Source organism: Melozone crissalis, unplaced genomic scaffold (assembly GCF_028551555.1).
Source record: "Melozone crissalis strain CALT ecotype California unplaced genomic scaffold, PUWL_Pcris_2 ptg000064l_1, whole genome shotgun sequence".
NCBI lineage: Eukaryota > Metazoa > Chordata > Aves > Passeriformes > Passerellidae > Melozone > Melozone crissalis.
The window spans coordinates 563,617-581,253 of NW_026535842.1; the positions used below are offsets into that span (position 1 = coordinate 563,617).

At 47.5% G+C, this 17,637-nt stretch overlaps 1 protein-coding gene across 1 annotated transcript in view; it reads right to left on the minus strand.

Annotated features, from left to right (window-relative positions):
* ANTXR1 (ANTXR cell adhesion molecule 1) overlaps window positions 1–15,640 on the minus strand; it is a 36,733-nt gene extending 21,093 nt beyond the window's left edge. The window contains exons 1-8 of the mRNA XM_054289143.1: window positions 15,310–15,640; window positions 8,213–8,284; window positions 7,200–7,271; window positions 5,594–5,675; window positions 4,700–4,733; window positions 3,902–3,981; window positions 3,029–3,097; window positions 2,393–2,473 (exon numbers count right to left, since the gene is read on the minus strand). Coding sequence (XP_054145118.1) covers window positions 2,393–2,473; window positions 3,029–3,097; window positions 3,902–3,981; window positions 4,700–4,733; window positions 5,594–5,675; window positions 7,200–7,271; window positions 8,213–8,284; window positions 15,310–15,461 — 642 coding nt within the window. The 5' untranslated portion in view covers window positions 15,462–15,640. The remainder of the gene's footprint in view (window positions 1–2,392; window positions 2,474–3,028; window positions 3,098–3,901; window positions 3,982–4,699; window positions 4,734–5,593; window positions 5,676–7,199; window positions 7,272–8,212; window positions 8,285–15,309) is intronic.
* Between the last annotated feature and the right edge of the window lie 1,997 nt (window positions 15,641–17,637).

Consider the following 17,637-nt stretch of genomic DNA (forward strand, 5'->3'; position numbering starts at 1 on the left):
TTATTTATTTGTATTATTTATTATTTTTATTATTAAGTTTTTAGTTATTTTATTATGTTATTATTTTAAATATTATTTATTATTTATTCAATTATTTATTTTTATTATCTATTATTATAACTATTATTCATTATTTATTATCTATGTTATTATTTATATTTACTATTTGTTATTTTTTTATTATTGAGGTTTTATTTATTATGTATTTAATTATATATATGTTATTATTATTACTATTACTATTATTATTATTATTATTATTATTATTATTATTATTATTATTACTGGGGGTGCTCAGCCAAGCCCAGCTCAGCTCCCAGAGCCCAGCAAACACCAGCCAAGCATTGTTGGGTGACACAAACCCAGCACCAAAACTATTTTCCCAACTTTAAACTGAAACATCTGCGAGGGAAGAACAGCAACCAATGCAACAAACCCTGTAAGGAAAAGAGAATTTTTGGGTTTTGTTTGTACCTAATTGCAAAAGCCGCTCCTAGAGCCAGGCTTTGCTTCTTGGAACATTTAGACAGGAATTTGAAGGTTTAGAACATTGAGACAGAAGTTTTACTGAGAAAGTAGAGCTGAAAGTACCCAGGGGCTGGAGGATGCTCTGAGCTGGTGCAGCCTGACAGGTGAGGAGAGAGGAGATTTGCAGCAACAAGATTGTACAGGAACTGTCGAGTGGGGAAAAAGAGAAAGTCAGCAGCTGAGAACGGAACTGGAGAATTCAAACCAGGAGAATTTAAAATAGAAGAATTTAAAATAGAAGAATTTAAAATATGAGAATTTAAAATAGAATAAGGAAAACCACAGAGAATGTAAAACACAATCAGCACTTTTCAAAATGAAGTAAAGCCCACATGATTAAAATTGAGATGAATGACCTCTGCCCAGCCATTCACAACCATTCCTGCTGGCTCAGAGGGGGGAATTGCAGGTGTCTCATTTGGATGATGCAGATCTCCCAAGTCCAGTCTAACCCCTTTACATGACCATAAAACCTGCCCCTAAACACTTCCACGGTGCCAATTGCAATATTTATTTTGATTTAGATTAAGTTTCCAAGCACACACCCAAACTCAAAGTGCAGAATTAGTGCAAAAGGACCAAAATTACAATTGCAGCACAGGGCTCCTTTTGGCAAGGGAAGAGGGAGCTGATTTTCCAGGAATCCAGAGACTGTCTGTTATTCTCTGGGGTAATCAGTGCCCTCCTTGCCATTCCTTTCACCCACAAAACAGGGATCCATCCCTGTGCCCTTCCCTCCTTCCCAAAATGGGAATTTTCCCTCCCCTCTCAGCTGGAGCAGCTCCTGGAGGTTGAAAAATCACAACTGGAAGGGGAGGCAGAGCTGGGATTCATTAAAAACAGCTGCGGAGGGAATGCAGGGCTGGGGAGCCAAGCATTGCTGTGCTGCTGTTGTTGTTGTTGTGCTGCTCTCTGAAATAAATGAAATAAATGAAATGCAGCACCTGATTGTCCCAGAGAGCTCAGGCAGTGCCAGGGAAAAGCAACAAAGCAGGGCTGGGGTCCATGTGCATGTGAGAGCACTGGGAAAACGGGGGGGAAAAAATAAAAATATGGGGAAAAAAATATGGGGGGGGAAAAAGCTCTCTTCACAGGGTAGGGAGATAAAACAATTCCTTCTCCAGCAGGGGATTTAGGACAACCACCCAAATCTCAGGCCCAAGAGCACAAACAATGTGAATTGAAGAGGGGAAAAACAAGAAGGATGGGACTGCATAAGCTAAATCTGTAATTAAGAAATTAACTCCAATATGCAAATGAAGCAGAGCTTATAAAAGTGACAGACCTCATGAGCAGTTGTCCCTTTTGTGACCATTTTGGTTCATCTTGGGTTTGTTTTGTGACCATTTTGGTTTGTCTTGGGTTTGTTTTGCGCCCATTTTGGTTCATCCTGGGTCCATTTTGGTTCATCTTGGGTTCATTTTGTTCCCATTTTGGTTCATCCTGGGTCCATTTTGTGCCCATTTTGGTTCATCCTGGGTCCATTTTGTGCCCATTTTGGTTCACCTTGGGTTCATTTTGTGCCCATTTTGGTTCATCCTGGATTCATTTTGTGCCCATTTTGGTTCATTCTGGGCGCAGCCCTGGCTGGGCTCTGGTGCTGCCCAAGGTGGATCCATGCAGGAGATCCTTTTAATCAATCCCTGCTTTATTCTGTAACTCTGCTCTAGCCCAGCCTCCCCCAGGCGCCACAGGAATGGGGAAACTGGGCCCTATTGACAAATTCCACCCCAAAGCAGCATTTGAGCGCAGACCAAGGCTGCTCCCCTTGGCCTGAGTGATGCAGTGAATTATTTTCCAGCGGGCTCTGGTGATCACAGGCAAACCCAAGCTCAGGAGTGCAACCGGGGGTGACAATACTCACAGAGTCGATGATGCCCTGCAGGGCCTCAAAGCCATCGTTGACAGGGAACACATGGTCTCTGCTGTCAGCAATCCGGGCCAGCTGCCACAGGGGGACAAACGGAACAGAAATGCAGAGGGGACATCAATTAGCCTGCAGGCAGGTAATTAACGCTTCCCCAGATTGCAAATAAAACCCTCCAATGCTCAGCTGCCCTCTCTGGGGTACCCCTGTGAGGCAACACAGGGAATAAACCACAGGTGGTTTATTGGGCAGGAAAATGTTTGTCCTGTTAGCCTGGTTGGTTTGTAAATCAGGGATTTCTCAGATCAGGGATCAGAAAGGATTTGGAGACGAGACACAACGTGGTTTTCACTGGTGCCCGGGGGCTAATGATCTTTAGGGCAAACCCAAAACAGGTTGGACTCCATAATCATGGAGGCATTTTCTAACCTTAACTCTTCCAAAATTCCTTGAAATTGGCCTGATCCAGCTCTCCTGTCAGGACAGGGATTTTTTACTGGGCCTGTGTTCAGAGGGGACTCAGGCAGACACCAGGGGATGTTTTGTGGAGGTTGGAAGGGCTCAGAGGAGCATTGAGAACCTCTGTGGTGATGAGGAGGAGCCTCCTGCAGGCTGCCAGGGCTGGGTCCTCACCTGGGTCTCGTTGAAGTCCTTCACCCCCACGCAGTACACAGTGGCCCCCAGGTCCCTGGAGCGGTTGGCCTGCAGGGGACAGGGGCACAGCAGGGTCACCAACGGTGGGGAACCCTTAAAATCACAGAAAAGCTGCAAAGCCAGGCCTCAGAGACAGCACAACTGTGATTAGAGCTAAGCAGGAGCCGTGAGGTTGGTCAGCAGAAAAGTTCTGTGAGATGTACAAAGTAAGGACAAATGCTGGCTTTACTCTACAAACCCAATTATTGTTGTTGTTGTTGTTGTTGGATTTAATGCTGCACTTTGGACAGACTGAGAAGGAAAACTCTGTCCATAGCAAACCCATGCAGAAATTCCCTCTGCCAAGTTTAGGTCACCCTGGTTTGACTGGCAAGGGCCAATTGCTCATCTCCGCAGGGAGAATATCCAAAGGAACATTGGGGACGCTGAGAACGTGTGCTTGAACCCCAGGGATGTTTGTGGCAATGCCAGGCTGGCTGATCTGAAGGAGTTTCTGATGTGGCAGAAGCCACCACCCTCCCCCTGCAGTCCTGACTTTGTGTGAGGGGGGAAAAGCAAAGTGAAAGTGAGAATATTCAGCATTTCCCAGAGCAATCCAGTAAACACTGAGAGTTTTCAGCTGTGAACAATTCCTCCTCCTGTGTTTATTTTGAACTGGAGGTTTTATCCCCTCTCCTTCCCCCTGAGCAGTCTCAGCTGGGGTGGCTCAGGGGCTTGTCCTTTGGATTCCTGTCTGCAGAGCTCCAAAGTGGAGATTTCTCACTGGGAAAAAGCTTTTCCTCATCCTCTGCATTCCCAGCAGCGAGCCCAGGCGTTCCCCTGCCTCCCTGGCCATGAAATAAAGCCACTTACCTCCCTCTCAGAGTAGAAAAACAGATCCTCGTGGAGCTCCCCATCTGTCAGGGCAATGATGACACTGGCAGTCCTGTAACCTGAACACACAAACCTCCTTAGTGCTGGCTCTGCTAAACCACCTCAGAAAGCATCCTTGGGTTTGCTAAACCACCTCAGAAAGCATCTTTTGGTTTGCTAAACCACCTCAGAAAGCATCCTTGGGTTTGCTAAACCACCTCAGAAAGCATCTTTTGGTTTGCTAAACCACCTCAGAAAGCATCCTTGGGTTTGCTAAACCACCTCAGAAAGCATCTTTTGGTTTGCTAAACCATCTCAGAAAGCATCCTTGGGTTTGCTAAACCACCTCAAGAACATCCTGATGGCAATTCCAGGCCAGGGAATGAGGCTGCAGTCACCAAAGTCACAATTTGCTCCCAGTTAGCACCTGGTTTTACTCCTGCTCTCAGTTCCAGAAGTCCAGAGAAGGCTTTTCCAGCTGGTGACAAAAAGCTCAATTGGGATTTAAACAAAGATAGTGGGGAAAGGGCCTAAAAATCTTCAAGATTCCTGAGCAACATCTCAGGAACACCATTAAACCTTTGCAGCCTTCCCTTCCAAACCAGAAAGTTTTTACATCCATTACAGGGAAGGAAAGGACATTTTCCCAGTTGTCTGCACCAGTCCCTGCAAGAACAGGAGCCACCCCCACCCTTCCCACAGCAAAGCTGAATTTTATTTTTTTTTAGATCTGTTGAAGTTATCAATCAAAAAGAAAGAGAAAAAAAACCATTCAATGGATCAAGAAGGGGCTCTCACCGTGAACATTCTCGTGGTAAATCTGCTCACTGGCCTGAAATCAGATCAGAGGATTATCAGTAATAAATCAATAATTGGTTTGTTCATCCATCAGCCAAAGCAGCCCCAGAGCTGTGTCCCACTGCTCTCCTCTCTGAAAACGCCATCCCCTTTCACTCCTGAGAAACAGCCCAGGCTAATATTCCTAAATAAATATTCCTAAATAAATATTCCTAAATATTCCTGAATAAAGATTCCTAAATATTCCTGAATAAAGATTCCTAAAGAAATACTCCTAAAGAAATACTCCTAAAGAAATACTCCTAAAGAAATACTCCTAAATATTCCTAAATAAGAATTCTTAAATATTCCTAAATAAATATTCCTAAACATCAGTGGTAAATATTCCTCAGCAGCCCCAGATCAGCTATTCCAGCTGCGAATAAACCAACAGCTCAGCCTGTGCACTCCCATTTCAGGGATGGGGCAGCACTTGAACAGTTCAAACCCTTCCCAAATCCTCACGTGGGAGGCAGTGCAAGAGCTCAGCTTTAGAGAAAGCCCTGAGCTGGTAAAAATATGTAAAAATGTCAAAACCTGAGCTTGTGAAAATACGTAAAAAATGTCAGAACCATGCCCAGGAGGAGAAGGCAATAATGTCTGCTGTTCTTTGGGCACCCCAGGTGGGAGCTGTGGCCTCAGCCCACCCAGCCCAGGCGGGACTGACCCCTTCCCACCCTGCTGGACACAGACACTCAGTGCCACTGCCTTCCCCAGGCAGAAAAAGCAGAAATAAAGGAATGAGCAGGGTTTGCAGCCCCAGCCCTGCAGAGGGACAGGGTCCCTCTCCCCCAGCAGGAATTCCCAAGGGTTGTGCAGCCCCCGGGGAGCAGAGACAGCCCCTGGCCCCGTTACCCTCTCAAATCCTTCGTGCATGTACGTGTCCCCTCCTGGCAGCACCTTCTGCAGCTCCTCCAGGCCCTGCCGGATCTGCTCCCTGCGAGGAAGGCAGGGCTGTGAGAGACACCCAGCAGAACACCACCAGGGTGTCCTGGTGGCACTGTGACACCCAGGGGGAAAGCCACCAAGGTGTCCTGGTGGCACTGCGACACCCAGGGGGAAAGGACCAGGGTGTCCTGGCAGGCAAAGCCACCAGGGTGTCCTGGCACCCAGCAGAGGTGGGTGATGGACACAGCATGTCCTGGTGGCACTGTGTGACACCCAATAGCAAAGCCACCAGGATGTCCTGGCAGGTAATGCCACCAGGGTGTCCTGGCACCCAGCAGAGGTGGGTGATGGACCCAGGGTGTCCTGGTGGCACTGTGTGACACCCAATAGCAAAGCCACCAGGATGTCCTGGTAGAAAATGCCACCAGGGTGTCCTGGCACCCAGCAGAGGCGGGTGATGGACACAGCATGTCCTGGTGGCACTGTCACACCCAGGAGAAAGCCACCAGCATGTCCTGGCACGCAGCAGAAGTGAGTGATGGACCCAGGGTGTCCTGGCAGCACTGTTAGAGCCAGGAGAAAGCCACCAGGATGTCCTGGCCGGCACTGTGACACCCAGGAGAAAGCCACCAAGGTGCCCTGGCACCCAGCACAGGTGGGTGATGCCCCCAGGCTGTCCTGGCATGCAGGGCACAGAGATTTGGAACCAGAGTCACCCAGTGCCTCCCCAGGCTGTTCATCCTCCCAGCCCTGTCCTGCAGGAGATGCCCAGGCCGGTTCAGGCACATTTCCAGGCTGCAGTGAGGGTGCACTGCTCTGCAGGAAGGCAGCCAGCTCCCTCCCCTCTGGAATGTGATCCCAGCCCTCCGAGATGTAAAACACATGCTGGCTTACACACCCCACACATGTGGAACATATATTCCTGCTCCACGTGGCAGTGGAGTGAACAGAGGAAGCGAGAGAGATTTAGGGACCTCATCCAGCTCCCCTTGCAAGGCAGAATAATTAAAATAAAATAAAAATAAAATAAAAGGCAGAATAATTAAAATAAAAAATAAATTTAAATAAAATAAAAATAAAATAAAAATAAAATAAAAATAAATTAAAATTAAATTAAAATTAAATTAAAATAACCTATTTAAAAAATAAAGAATGAAAATATAAAAAGAAAAAATTGAAAAAAATGAAAATTTAAAAAGAAAAAATAATTAAAAATAAAATAAATGGAAAATAAAATAAAATATAAAATAGAATAAAATAAAATAATCCATCCCATAGATTTTTCTGGGATTAACATGGGGCTCTGTAAGGGGGTGGCAGGGACACTCTTCACGAACAAGGCAATCTGGTATTGCCACAAAACCCACCCCAAACTCTCTTTGGCTGTGCCACACCTTCAGGCCCTGAGGAAATCTCATTTTTCCCCAGCCAGGGGTGTGGGTGGCACCTCTGCCTTCCAAGCTGCTTTTATGGGAAGGGATTTTCATCCCTGAGGATGTTCCACAGGCACTGAGCCTCTGCCCCTCTGACAAAAGGACACAGCAGCTGCTGTGGAATTTAAACCTCTCCTTACCTGTCTTCTGTTAACCTCATCAGAATCGTCCCTCTGGTTGAAAAGACAATGAAGGACATCCTCAGCTGAGGGCTGGGGGGGAGAGAAAAAAGGGAATTAACGTGACACAATCACAGCCAGCCCAGCAGGATGGAAATGTGTTCAGCCCTGGGCTTTGCTAGCCCAGGGAAACCTCGGGGAATCCTTGTGAAACCTGGGATTGTTAACACCAGAAAGGCTTCAATGCACCCTGGGACAAGGGAGGGCTCAATGTGGGTCACGTTTGTCACAGCACATCCCATCCCCTGTGCCCAGGGATTCCTCACCCAGGGCCTGGAGGCTCTGAGCCAGGGAAGGCAGGCAGGAATAAATGGAATTGTTTTATCTCCCACAGGTCTGAGCCAGGGAAGGCAGGCAGGAATAAATGGAATTGTTTTATCTCCCACAGGTCTGAGCCAGGGAAGGCAGGCAGGAATACATGGGATTGTTTTATCTCCCACAGGTCTGAGCCAGGGAAGGCAGGCAGGAATACATGGGATTGTTTTATCTCCCACAGGTCTGAGCCAGGGAAGGCAGGCAGGAATACATGGGATTGTTTTATCTCCCACAGGTCTGAGCCAGGGAAGGCAGGCAGGAATACATGGGATTGTTTTATCTCCCACAGGTCTGAGCCAGGGAAGGCAGGCAGGAATAAATGGGATTGTTTTATCTCCCACAGGTCTGAGCCAGGGAAGGCAGGCAGGAATAAATGGAATTGTTTTATCTCCCACAGGTCTGAGCCAGGGAAGGCAGGCAGGAATACATGGGATTGTTTTATCTCCCACAGGTCTGAGCCAGGGAAGGCAGGCAGGAATACATGGGATTGTTTTATCTCCCCCTGGCCCACAGAACAGGAACGTGGGGAGGAGCAGTGAATGGAGGGTGGGAGGGAAGCATCAAGAGCCCTTTGTGCACCACATTTCCCCATGGGGCAGCACATGAGGGGCTGGGCTGGCACCCCCAGATTTCCCTAGGGATTTCAGAACTTTCCTTACCTGATGAACTTCCTGGCCAGGTGCTCCACAAAGTGATAGATCTCGTTCCAGTGGTGCAGGACACTGCCTGACCTGGGGACACAGGGGTGACAGACAGACACGTCAGGGTCACTGCTCTGCCCCACACTGCTCAGGGAGGCATCTCCTCTGTTCAGCATTCACTGCTCTTCATCCAGAGACATCAAGCTGGGACTGACATTTCCTACTCAACTTAAAATCAAAATAATTCCCACTCCTGTGGCGGTGCTCACAGGGGTCCCAGGATGAGGGAAGAGATGAGAATGTTGACTCCATGTTTCAGGAGGCTTGACTTATTATCTTAACATATAATTATTATTAATAATTTATTATAATTTTATAATTCTATAATAATAAATTTATAATATTTTATAAATATTAATATTCTATAAATAGTATAAATAATTGTAAATTGTAAAATTATATTTTTATTATATTATGACATTATATTTTATAAAATATTGTTAATATTTTATAATAGTATATATTTTGTTTTACTATATAATTATTATATATAAGATGATTTATTGTTTTAATATTTAATTAATATATAATATATATTAAAACTATACTAAAAGAATAGAAGAAAGGATTTCACCAGAAGGCTAGCTAAGCTAAGAATAGAAAAAGATCGATAACAAAGGTTTGTGGCTCGGACAGAGTCTGATCCAGCTCACTGTGATTGGCCATTAATTAGAAACAACCACATGAGACCAATCCCAGATGCACCTGTCGCATTCCACAGCAGCAGATAATCAATGTTTACATTTTGTTCCTGAGGCCTCCCAGCTTCTCAGGAGGAAAAATCCTAAGGAAAGGGTTTTTCAGAAAATATCACGGCTGCACACTCCATCGAGGGTTTGGGGCTGCCCTTGGCACTTAGGCTGGGCTTTAACACAGCCTGAACCAAACAAATAAACCCTGTGAGAGTGAGGAGCTGCCTCTGCACAATGTTTTAGATTAATTCCACCCACTCACCTCCAAACCATTACACAGAGCTTGCAGCCCAAGTGTGTTCTGAGAATTACATGCACTTGGAGGAACAGATTATTGAACTCCTCCAGAGTTTCCACTGTGCCAGAGCCCATGAGGAGTAAAACACCTCAGTCCACATCTCAGCTGCTCTGGTTAATCCTTCCACACCTCAGCTAAAGACAAAACAAACTCATTCTGCTCCTCAGGAGAATAAACCACAGGATGTAATGGGGTTGGATTATTCTTCTTTATGTTGTAAGAACGAGGAAAAAATTAGGTTAATCAGAATCTTTCAGCACAAAATGCCCCTTCTGGCATAAACACTTCTGTGAACACTGGAATATTAATATTGGGAAAAAAAATTCTTTCCTGGAGTTGGAAAATAAATGTGTCATCACTTACTCAATTCCTTGAGTACAATTAGAAATATTTACAGAGGAAATAACCATTCCAGCTCCAACAGAAATTCATTGGTCTGCAGCCTAAAGGTGAAGGTTTGAGATGGTTTTTCACTTCCCAGGAAGAAAAGGCAAAGGAGCTGTCCTGGCTCAGCTCTGGGAGTGCCAGGCAGAGGCAGAGCAGGTCCTCAGGCTGTTCAGAAATAAACCACAGGATGTAAAGCTGTGGTTTATTGCTATTTATTATTATTTATTTAATGCCAGCGGAGAGGCAGAGCAGGTCCTCAGACTGCTCAGGGAATAAACCATAGGATGTAAATCTGTGGTTTATTGCTATTTATTATTATTTATTTAATGCCAGGGGACAGGCAGAGCAGGTCCTCAGACTGCTCAGGGAATAAACCATAGGATGTAAAGCTGTGGTTTATTGCTATTTATTATTATTTATTTAATGCCAATGGAGAGGCAGAGCAAGTCCCCAGCCTGGCTGCTCAGAGAATAAACCACAGGATGTAAAGCTGTGGTTTATTGCTGTTTATTATTATTTATTTAATGCCAGTGGAGAGGCAGAGCAGGCAGGACCCTCAGCAAATGCTCTCAGTGCTGAATTCTTCATTTCTTTCTTTCCTCAGGACATGGCACAAGGGCCCCTTCCCCACACAAATGTTTGTTAAAAAGGAACAAAGGAACACCAATAGCCAAGCTCTCGATAAACCAATTAAACCACAGGCAGTGGGAAAATTGGAATCATAAGAGGTGAGGGGTGACAACATCAGGGCTTGCTCTCAGACAGGAAACTCAACCCCCAAATTGATAGAACAGACACATAGGGCTCAGCCCCAGGTGCAAATTCCCCCTGGATGGATGGGATAACTCGGAGAGCTTGAATTCCACAGGCACTCCAGGCCCAGATCATTTCCTACAACTGGCCTGGAAAAGAAGTTTTTATTGTCTTTAGGTGGTGAGGCATAAAAACCACCTGAATTTATAGCAAGGGTCACATCAGTCCCCACAAGGCTTGGGGAGGCAAGGTTCGTTAATCAGAAACCAATTAGTGCTTGCTATAATTACTTTAGACCAAAAATTCCCCTGCCAAAAGCACCTCAGGGGAGATTCCCACATTTCCTGACCCAGCTGGTGGCAGGCACGAGGAGCTGGGAGCAGCAGCCCCTGCCCAAATGCAATTTCTGAATCGCACTTGAGACTTCTCATGTTCTTCACTCGGCGTAAAATGGACAAACCCAACAAAAACCACAAAAATGGACAAACCCAACAGAACCAACAAAAATGGGCAAACCCAACAGAACCAACAAAAATGGGCAAACCCAATAAAAACAATAAAAATGGACAAACCCAACAGAACCATCAAAAATTGGCAAACCCAAGCCAACCAACAAAAATGGACAAACCCAAGCCAACCAACAAGATGGACAAACCCAAAACAACCAACAAAAATGGGCAAACCCAAAACAACCAACAAAAATGGGCAAACCAAACACAACCAACAAAAATGGACCAACCCAACACAACCAGGATTTCTGCAGCCAGAGCAAAGCTCACAAAAGCAGCATCAGCTCGCAGTGCCCACCTCCCTGAGCTGTGTCATTCAGCAGCCACACTGTAAATGACACTCCCTTTGCACAGGGAGCCAGGCCAAGAGCTCTGAGCAGGATGAGCGTTTCTAGAGTCCAACTGTAAGATAAGAAAAGCCAATTTTCAAATAGTTCTCTCCTCATATTCCCCAAAGAGCCGAGATGAGCGGCGAGCCAAGGCTTTGCAGCTGAATGGCTGATGCTGTGAACTTGCAATTGAAGAAAAGGCTCGTCCTGAGGATGCCAAAATCTCTTCTGGAGGAGGGCCCAATAGATGGAAATTAAACCCTGTGACTGTGTTCCCAGGGGTCTGAGGATGGGGAAGAGACGAGGATCTGACTCCATGTTTCAGAAGGCTGATTTATTATTTTATGATATATATTATATTAAAACTATACTAAAAGAATAGAAGAAAGGATTTCACCAGAAAGCTAGCTAAGAATAGAAAAACAAGAATGATAACAAAGGCTCGTGACTGACCAGAGAGTCTGAGACAGCTGGGCTGTGACTGGCCATTAATTAGAAACAACCACACAAGACCAATCACAGATGCACCTGTTGCATCCCACAGCAGCAGATAATCATTGTTTACATTTTGTTCCTGAGGCCTCTCAGCTTCTCAGGAGGAAAAATCCCAAGGAAAGGATTTTTCAGAAAAAATCATGGCTACAAAACCCACGTAAACCGTTCTCTTCAGCAGGAGAGTGAGACCTTCTGTGGCCACCTGCTCTGGCCTTTTGTACCTGCCAGGTGTGGAGAGAGACCCTGCAGTGGCTCCTTCAGCAGTGCCCTCCTCCTCCTCACTGGGACAGGGTGCTCCAGAACCCAAAGCTGCACTTGAAGCTGCTCAAGCCTCCCTAGACTTGGTCCTTCCTGCACTTTTTAGACTCCGCTTTTCCATTTCTGCACCTGTGGCTTTATCCAGTCACAATCCAGGAGGGATTGCACAGAATCCAGCCCAAACTCTGACACCAAGGCCTCATGTGAGTGAAGGGCTCTGCAGCTGGCAGGAGGACATGGAGACACTTGGTTCAGAGGCTGGTGTGGATCCAAAAATCTCCTTAAGCCTGCATGGGTTTGGGCAAACTCCCAGAAGTCTCAGAGATGCCATTTACCTAAGTTGTGCAGCACCTCTTTACTGAGCTCCTCAAAAACAACATAAATGAGCCCAAAATTATCCTCTGCCTTCCCAAATCATTCAGGAGCAATTCTGAGAGCCCTCCAGAGCATAGAGGCTGGTGTAGATCCAAAAATCTCCTTAAGCTTGCCTCGGTTTGGGCCAGAAGTCTCAGAGATGCCATTTACCTAAGAAGCTGCGCAGCATCCCCTTATTGAGCTCTTCAAAAACAACACCAACGAGCCCAAAATTATCCTCTGCCTTCCCAAATCATTCAGAAGCAATTGTGAAAGGCCTCCAGAGCACAGAGGCTGGTGTAGATCCAAAAATCTCCTTAAGCTTGCCTCGGTTTGGGCCAGAAGTCTCAGAGATGCCATTTACCTAAGAAGCTGCGCAGCATCCCCTTATTGAGCTCTTCAAAAACAACATAAATGAGCCCAAAAGCATCCTCTGCCTTCCCAAATCATTCAGGAGCAATTGTGAAAGGCCTCCAGAGCTCGGAGGCTCTGAGGGGTGATGCAATCCTTGGAGGAAATGCTGATATCTCGTGCCACAGCACACAGCTCGCTGCCAGCACAGATCCACGGGGCTCAGGTCAGAGCAGGACAAACCCCTCAGGACATTCCTCTCCTCCTGGCTGGCAGGGGGTGTGCAGGAAAACAACTGACAAACAAGCAGCCGTGCCTTAATTTCCATTAATCAGCAGATAAGCAGCCGTGCCTTAATTTCCATTAATCAGCAGACAGAGCACAGAGCGCTGCAGGCACTCACTGGGTCCCGGCTGGAAGGGAGCTCCTGCCCATTCCTTCCACCAGGAATGCTCATCTGAGAAATGCAAAGCTGTGTTTCGTGTCAATTGTGTGTGTATTTGTGATTGCCATATGTGTGGAGAGTGACAGTGGGATAGCTGCAAATTCTAACAATAACTGAGGAAAATAAACCATGGAAAAAGCCTATGAACCTATCTTTTGTTTGCAATTAACCCTTGTTGATTTAGGAGCATTGGAATTAGAGCGTTAAGGATGTTGCTCTTTACTTGCATTTAATCCATAAAAAGCTCTGCAATAATAACCTTTTGAAGTATAATTTTAGAGTATTGCTTGTATCCTTGAAACTATAGAATTCGAATATATATAAAGGAAATATGCTTATCTCACGCCTTAATAAAACAGAGAAAAGCAGCTTGAGAAAGGAAGGTGAACATCACCTCAAGGATTTATGGTTTCGACCAAGGGAAGCTGGACATCACTGTTATGAGATTTATAGTCCTTGCAATTAAAAGGTGGAGCATCAGGAGCACTGGCACTCTGGAGCAGCGCTGGGTTTTGCCCAGCATTTTGTAATAAAGGGTTATGTAATTCCAAGTCATTTCTGCTGATGGAATGTGGGAGCTACTGCAAAACACTCCAGAGGATCAGGCAGAAACTTCGTCTGGGAGCGCTTCTGGCAGCGTGCAAACACTTTCCTGCCTCTGCAATTTATGGTTATTAATGTCAGTGCCATGGCTCTGGCAGGCAGCACCTCCACCATCTCCAAGCCTTTGCTTCAAAAGAACTGTTCTTGATGGAGAAAATCAGGACACCCATTTCAGCTAGGATTTTTTTAAGGTTTTTTCCTTTCTTTTTTTTTAAATTGCTGTATTGCTTTAGGAAGGAGCTTTCCAAAGCTCAGCACAAAACGATTCCACATTGCTGCATCCCCATCTGCAAAAAGCAGCGCTGGTGCAGTGCCAAGGAGGTGACACTGCCACAGTTAGTGATGAAAAAGCGAGGCAGGAAGTTATCTGCAGCACAAACGGCTAAACAGGCAAAACATGTGTTTGATTAACAGAAGAAACAAAGAAAGTGTGACTCAGCTCGGGCAAATCAAGCTCTTTAAATGGGCTGCTCTCCATCCCAGCAGCTGAATTCAGCCCTCTCTGAGGGGAGCAGCCCCTCTCTGGGAGCTGTGGGCATGGGCAGAACCCCCTGCGATATCCCAGACTGGAATTGGTGCTGCAGGGCCAGTTCTGCACTCCCTTCACATCCCAGCCCTGGAATTTTTGTCTGAAGGAACAATTCTGCACTCCCTGCATGTTCCCAGCCCTGGAATTGGTCTCCCTAGGGCAAATTCTGCACTCCCTGCATGTTCCCAGCCCTGGAATCAGTGTCTGCAGGAACAATTCTGCACTCCCTTCACATCCCAGCCTGGAATTGGTCTCTCCAGGGCCAATTCTGCACTCCCTGAATGTTCCCAGCCCTGGAATTGGCGCTGCAGGAACAATTCTGCACTCCCTGCATGTTCCCAGCACTGGATGGTGCCTGCAGGAACAATTCTGGACTCCCTGCAGGAGCAATTCTGCACTCCCTGCACATCCCAGCCTGGAACTGGTGTCTGAAGGAACAATTCTGCACTCCCTGCATGTTCCCAGCCCTGGAATCAGTGTCTGCAGGAACAATTCCACATTCCCTGCACATCCCAGCCCTGGAATTGGTCTCCCTAGGGCCAATTCTGGACTCCCTGCAGGAACAATTCTGCATTCCCTGCATGCTCCCAGCCCTGGATGGTGCCTGCAGGAACAATTCTGCACTCCCTGCACATCCCAGCCCTGGAATTGGTCTCTCCAGGGCCAATTCTGCACTCCTTAGGCACTGCTTTAACCAACACACTCGAGCTCAGCGCACACAGAGCTCCCGCCCTGTAAAACCCATAACGATGCCATCACGGAGCACAAAGGGATTTAGGCACCGGAGCCACCACAGCAGTAACAGAGCAAGCAGCGGGAGCCGCGAGGTGCCCTGGGGACACAGGGACTCCCACAAACCCCAAACCCAAAGGGAACCAGCCCAGAGCCCGGCGGAACGAACAAGGCAGGCGGGACTCACTTGTCCAGGATGAAATACAGATCAAAGCCCCCGTAGCAGGCAGGACCTGGGGACACAGGGACTCCCACAAACCCCAAACCCAAAGGGAACCAGCCCAGAGCCCGGCGGAACGAACAAGGCAGGCGGGACTCACTTGTCCAGGATGAAATACAGATCAAAGCCCCCGTAGCAGGCAGGACCTCCGTGCTCTCTCCGCCCGCCGTGCCCGTCGCAGGTGAGGGTGCAAACGGCGAGCAAGGCGCACTGCAAACCAAACCTCCAGATGCTCTGCTTTGCAGTGGCCATTATATCCACAGAGGAGGAGAAAAAAGAAAAAAAAATCTCTTCTTCTTCCGAGGCCGCTTTATTTCCCAGGTTTCTCCACAAAAGCCATCCAGCGACCCCCGGAAGGTTTCGGTGTGTGTTGTATTCCTGAAAGCTCCGCTCGCAACAGCTGTCGGCAGGAATTGCCAGGCTTTCCTTCCCCCTTGTTTCCCTCGCGCCGCTGTTTCTCGGTTTCGGATTTCAAGATGCACAATACTGTATTTCACTTTTTTTCTTTTTAAAGGGACTCGACCCTCAGCGTCCCCGGCAGCTCTGGGGGAGCAGCACCATTGTTTGCCAGGAGCAGGAACAGCCTCCTCCTCTTCCTCACAGACCTCGCTTTGTCACGGGCCTCAGCAAACGCAGGGAGGGTTTGTGGCTTCCCCCCCTTCCCTTTAATTATTATTGTTATTATTGAAAACGGCAAGCTCTGCTTTTCCTTGGCGAGAGAAGCTCGGAGAATGCCATCTCGTGGCCACAACAGCTGCGGCACGGAACGGAATCCCAGCCCGGGCTGGGTTAGGACCGACCTAAAGCCCCAAAGCCCAGCCCAGCTCTGGCAGGGACAATTTCACTGCCCCAGGGTGCTCCAAACCCCGTCCAGCCTGGCCTTGGCACTGCCAGGGACCCGCAGCTGCTCTGGGAATCCCATCCCAGCCCCTCTCCCAATATTTCTCCCCAAAATCCCAGGGAATCCTGGAATGGTTTGGGTTGGAGGAGACCTCAAAGCCCACCCAGCCCCACCATGGGTCCCGCACCTCCCCGTGTCCCAGGTGGCTCCAGCCTGGCCTGGGGCACTTCCAGGGATTTCAGCTGCTCTGGGAATTCCATCCCACCCTCACAGGGAGGAATTCCTTCCCAAAACCCAAAACCCCACCTAACCCTGCCCCCAAGGCCGTTCCCTCCATCCTGTCGCTTCAAATGTGCTCCCCACACAGAGAGATGTGCAGGGACATCTTTATTTCCACACAGACAGAAGAGATGTGCAGGGACATTTTTATTTCCATAGACAGAAGAGATGTGCAGGGATATCTTTGCTCCCCACGCAAAGAGATGTGCAGAGACGTTTTTATTTCCGTAGACAGAAGAGATGTGCAGAGAAATCTTTGTTCCCCATACAGACAAAAGAGATGTGCAGGGACATCTTTATTTGTGCAGGGACATCTTTGCTCCCCACACAGGCAAAATCTGGATTTAAAGCCCTTTAAAACCTTGGGGCAGCTTCTCAGGAGTGAAGAGCCGGGCCAGGCTTCCTGCCCTGCCTTTTCTCACTCCTGAGCAGTGCCCAGCAGTTCCTGTGCTCACCAAAGCCCCAGATCCCCGAACTCCAAAGCCTGACCTGCCCCTGTTCCAAGGAAACCCATGGAGAATATAAATCAATGTACACTCACCTCTCCTTGCACAAACAGGGCTGCAGAGCAGGCAGGAGAGCTCACAGCGAGCACCAGCCCCGCTGAGGGAGCCCCTGGTGCCTCCAGCCGAGCTTTTATTGCTGCAGGGATCCCAAATTCCCCTCGGGGCGCACCAACAGCCCCAATGCCCTAAATGCCAACACCTGGTGAGCTCGGAGGGGCTGCCAGGGGATGCAATGCTCTGTGCCTGGCTTTCCAGCTGTGCAACTCGAGGCTGACACTCAGTGGCCAAGAGGATTTCTTCCTTCCCTGGGCCGCTGTAATTGTTCAGAGATCTGAGCGACAAGAATCCCAGCCTTGCCTTGTGTCAGGGACAGAACAACTCTGTAAATCCCACAAAGGAGACTCCCCTTCCCCTAAAAATGATAAATTAATTGTTTTTCACTTCTTCCTATCTGCCTTTTGTGCCCCCTAGGTTTTTAATGAGCAGCATCTTTCCCCAGGCAGGGAAGGAAGGTCCAAACTGTGAATTCCCTGTTTGTACCACACACACCCTGGGGCCTGCCCAGCTCTCTGGCTCTGCTGGGATGAAAAGAGCAGTGAAAGGGCAAAAATGGGGCAAAATATTTTCATGGAGGTGCTCTGAGATGAAAAAGGGTGGAGTGATGACAAACAGGCAGGAGTTATTCCATGATGAAGGAATTTAATTGCTAGCTCTGCTCACCAACTGATCTGTTCCAGCACCCAATGCTCAGGAAGGAATCTCTTGGAAGAAGAGATGCCAGGGAATGATTCCAGCAGGGCTG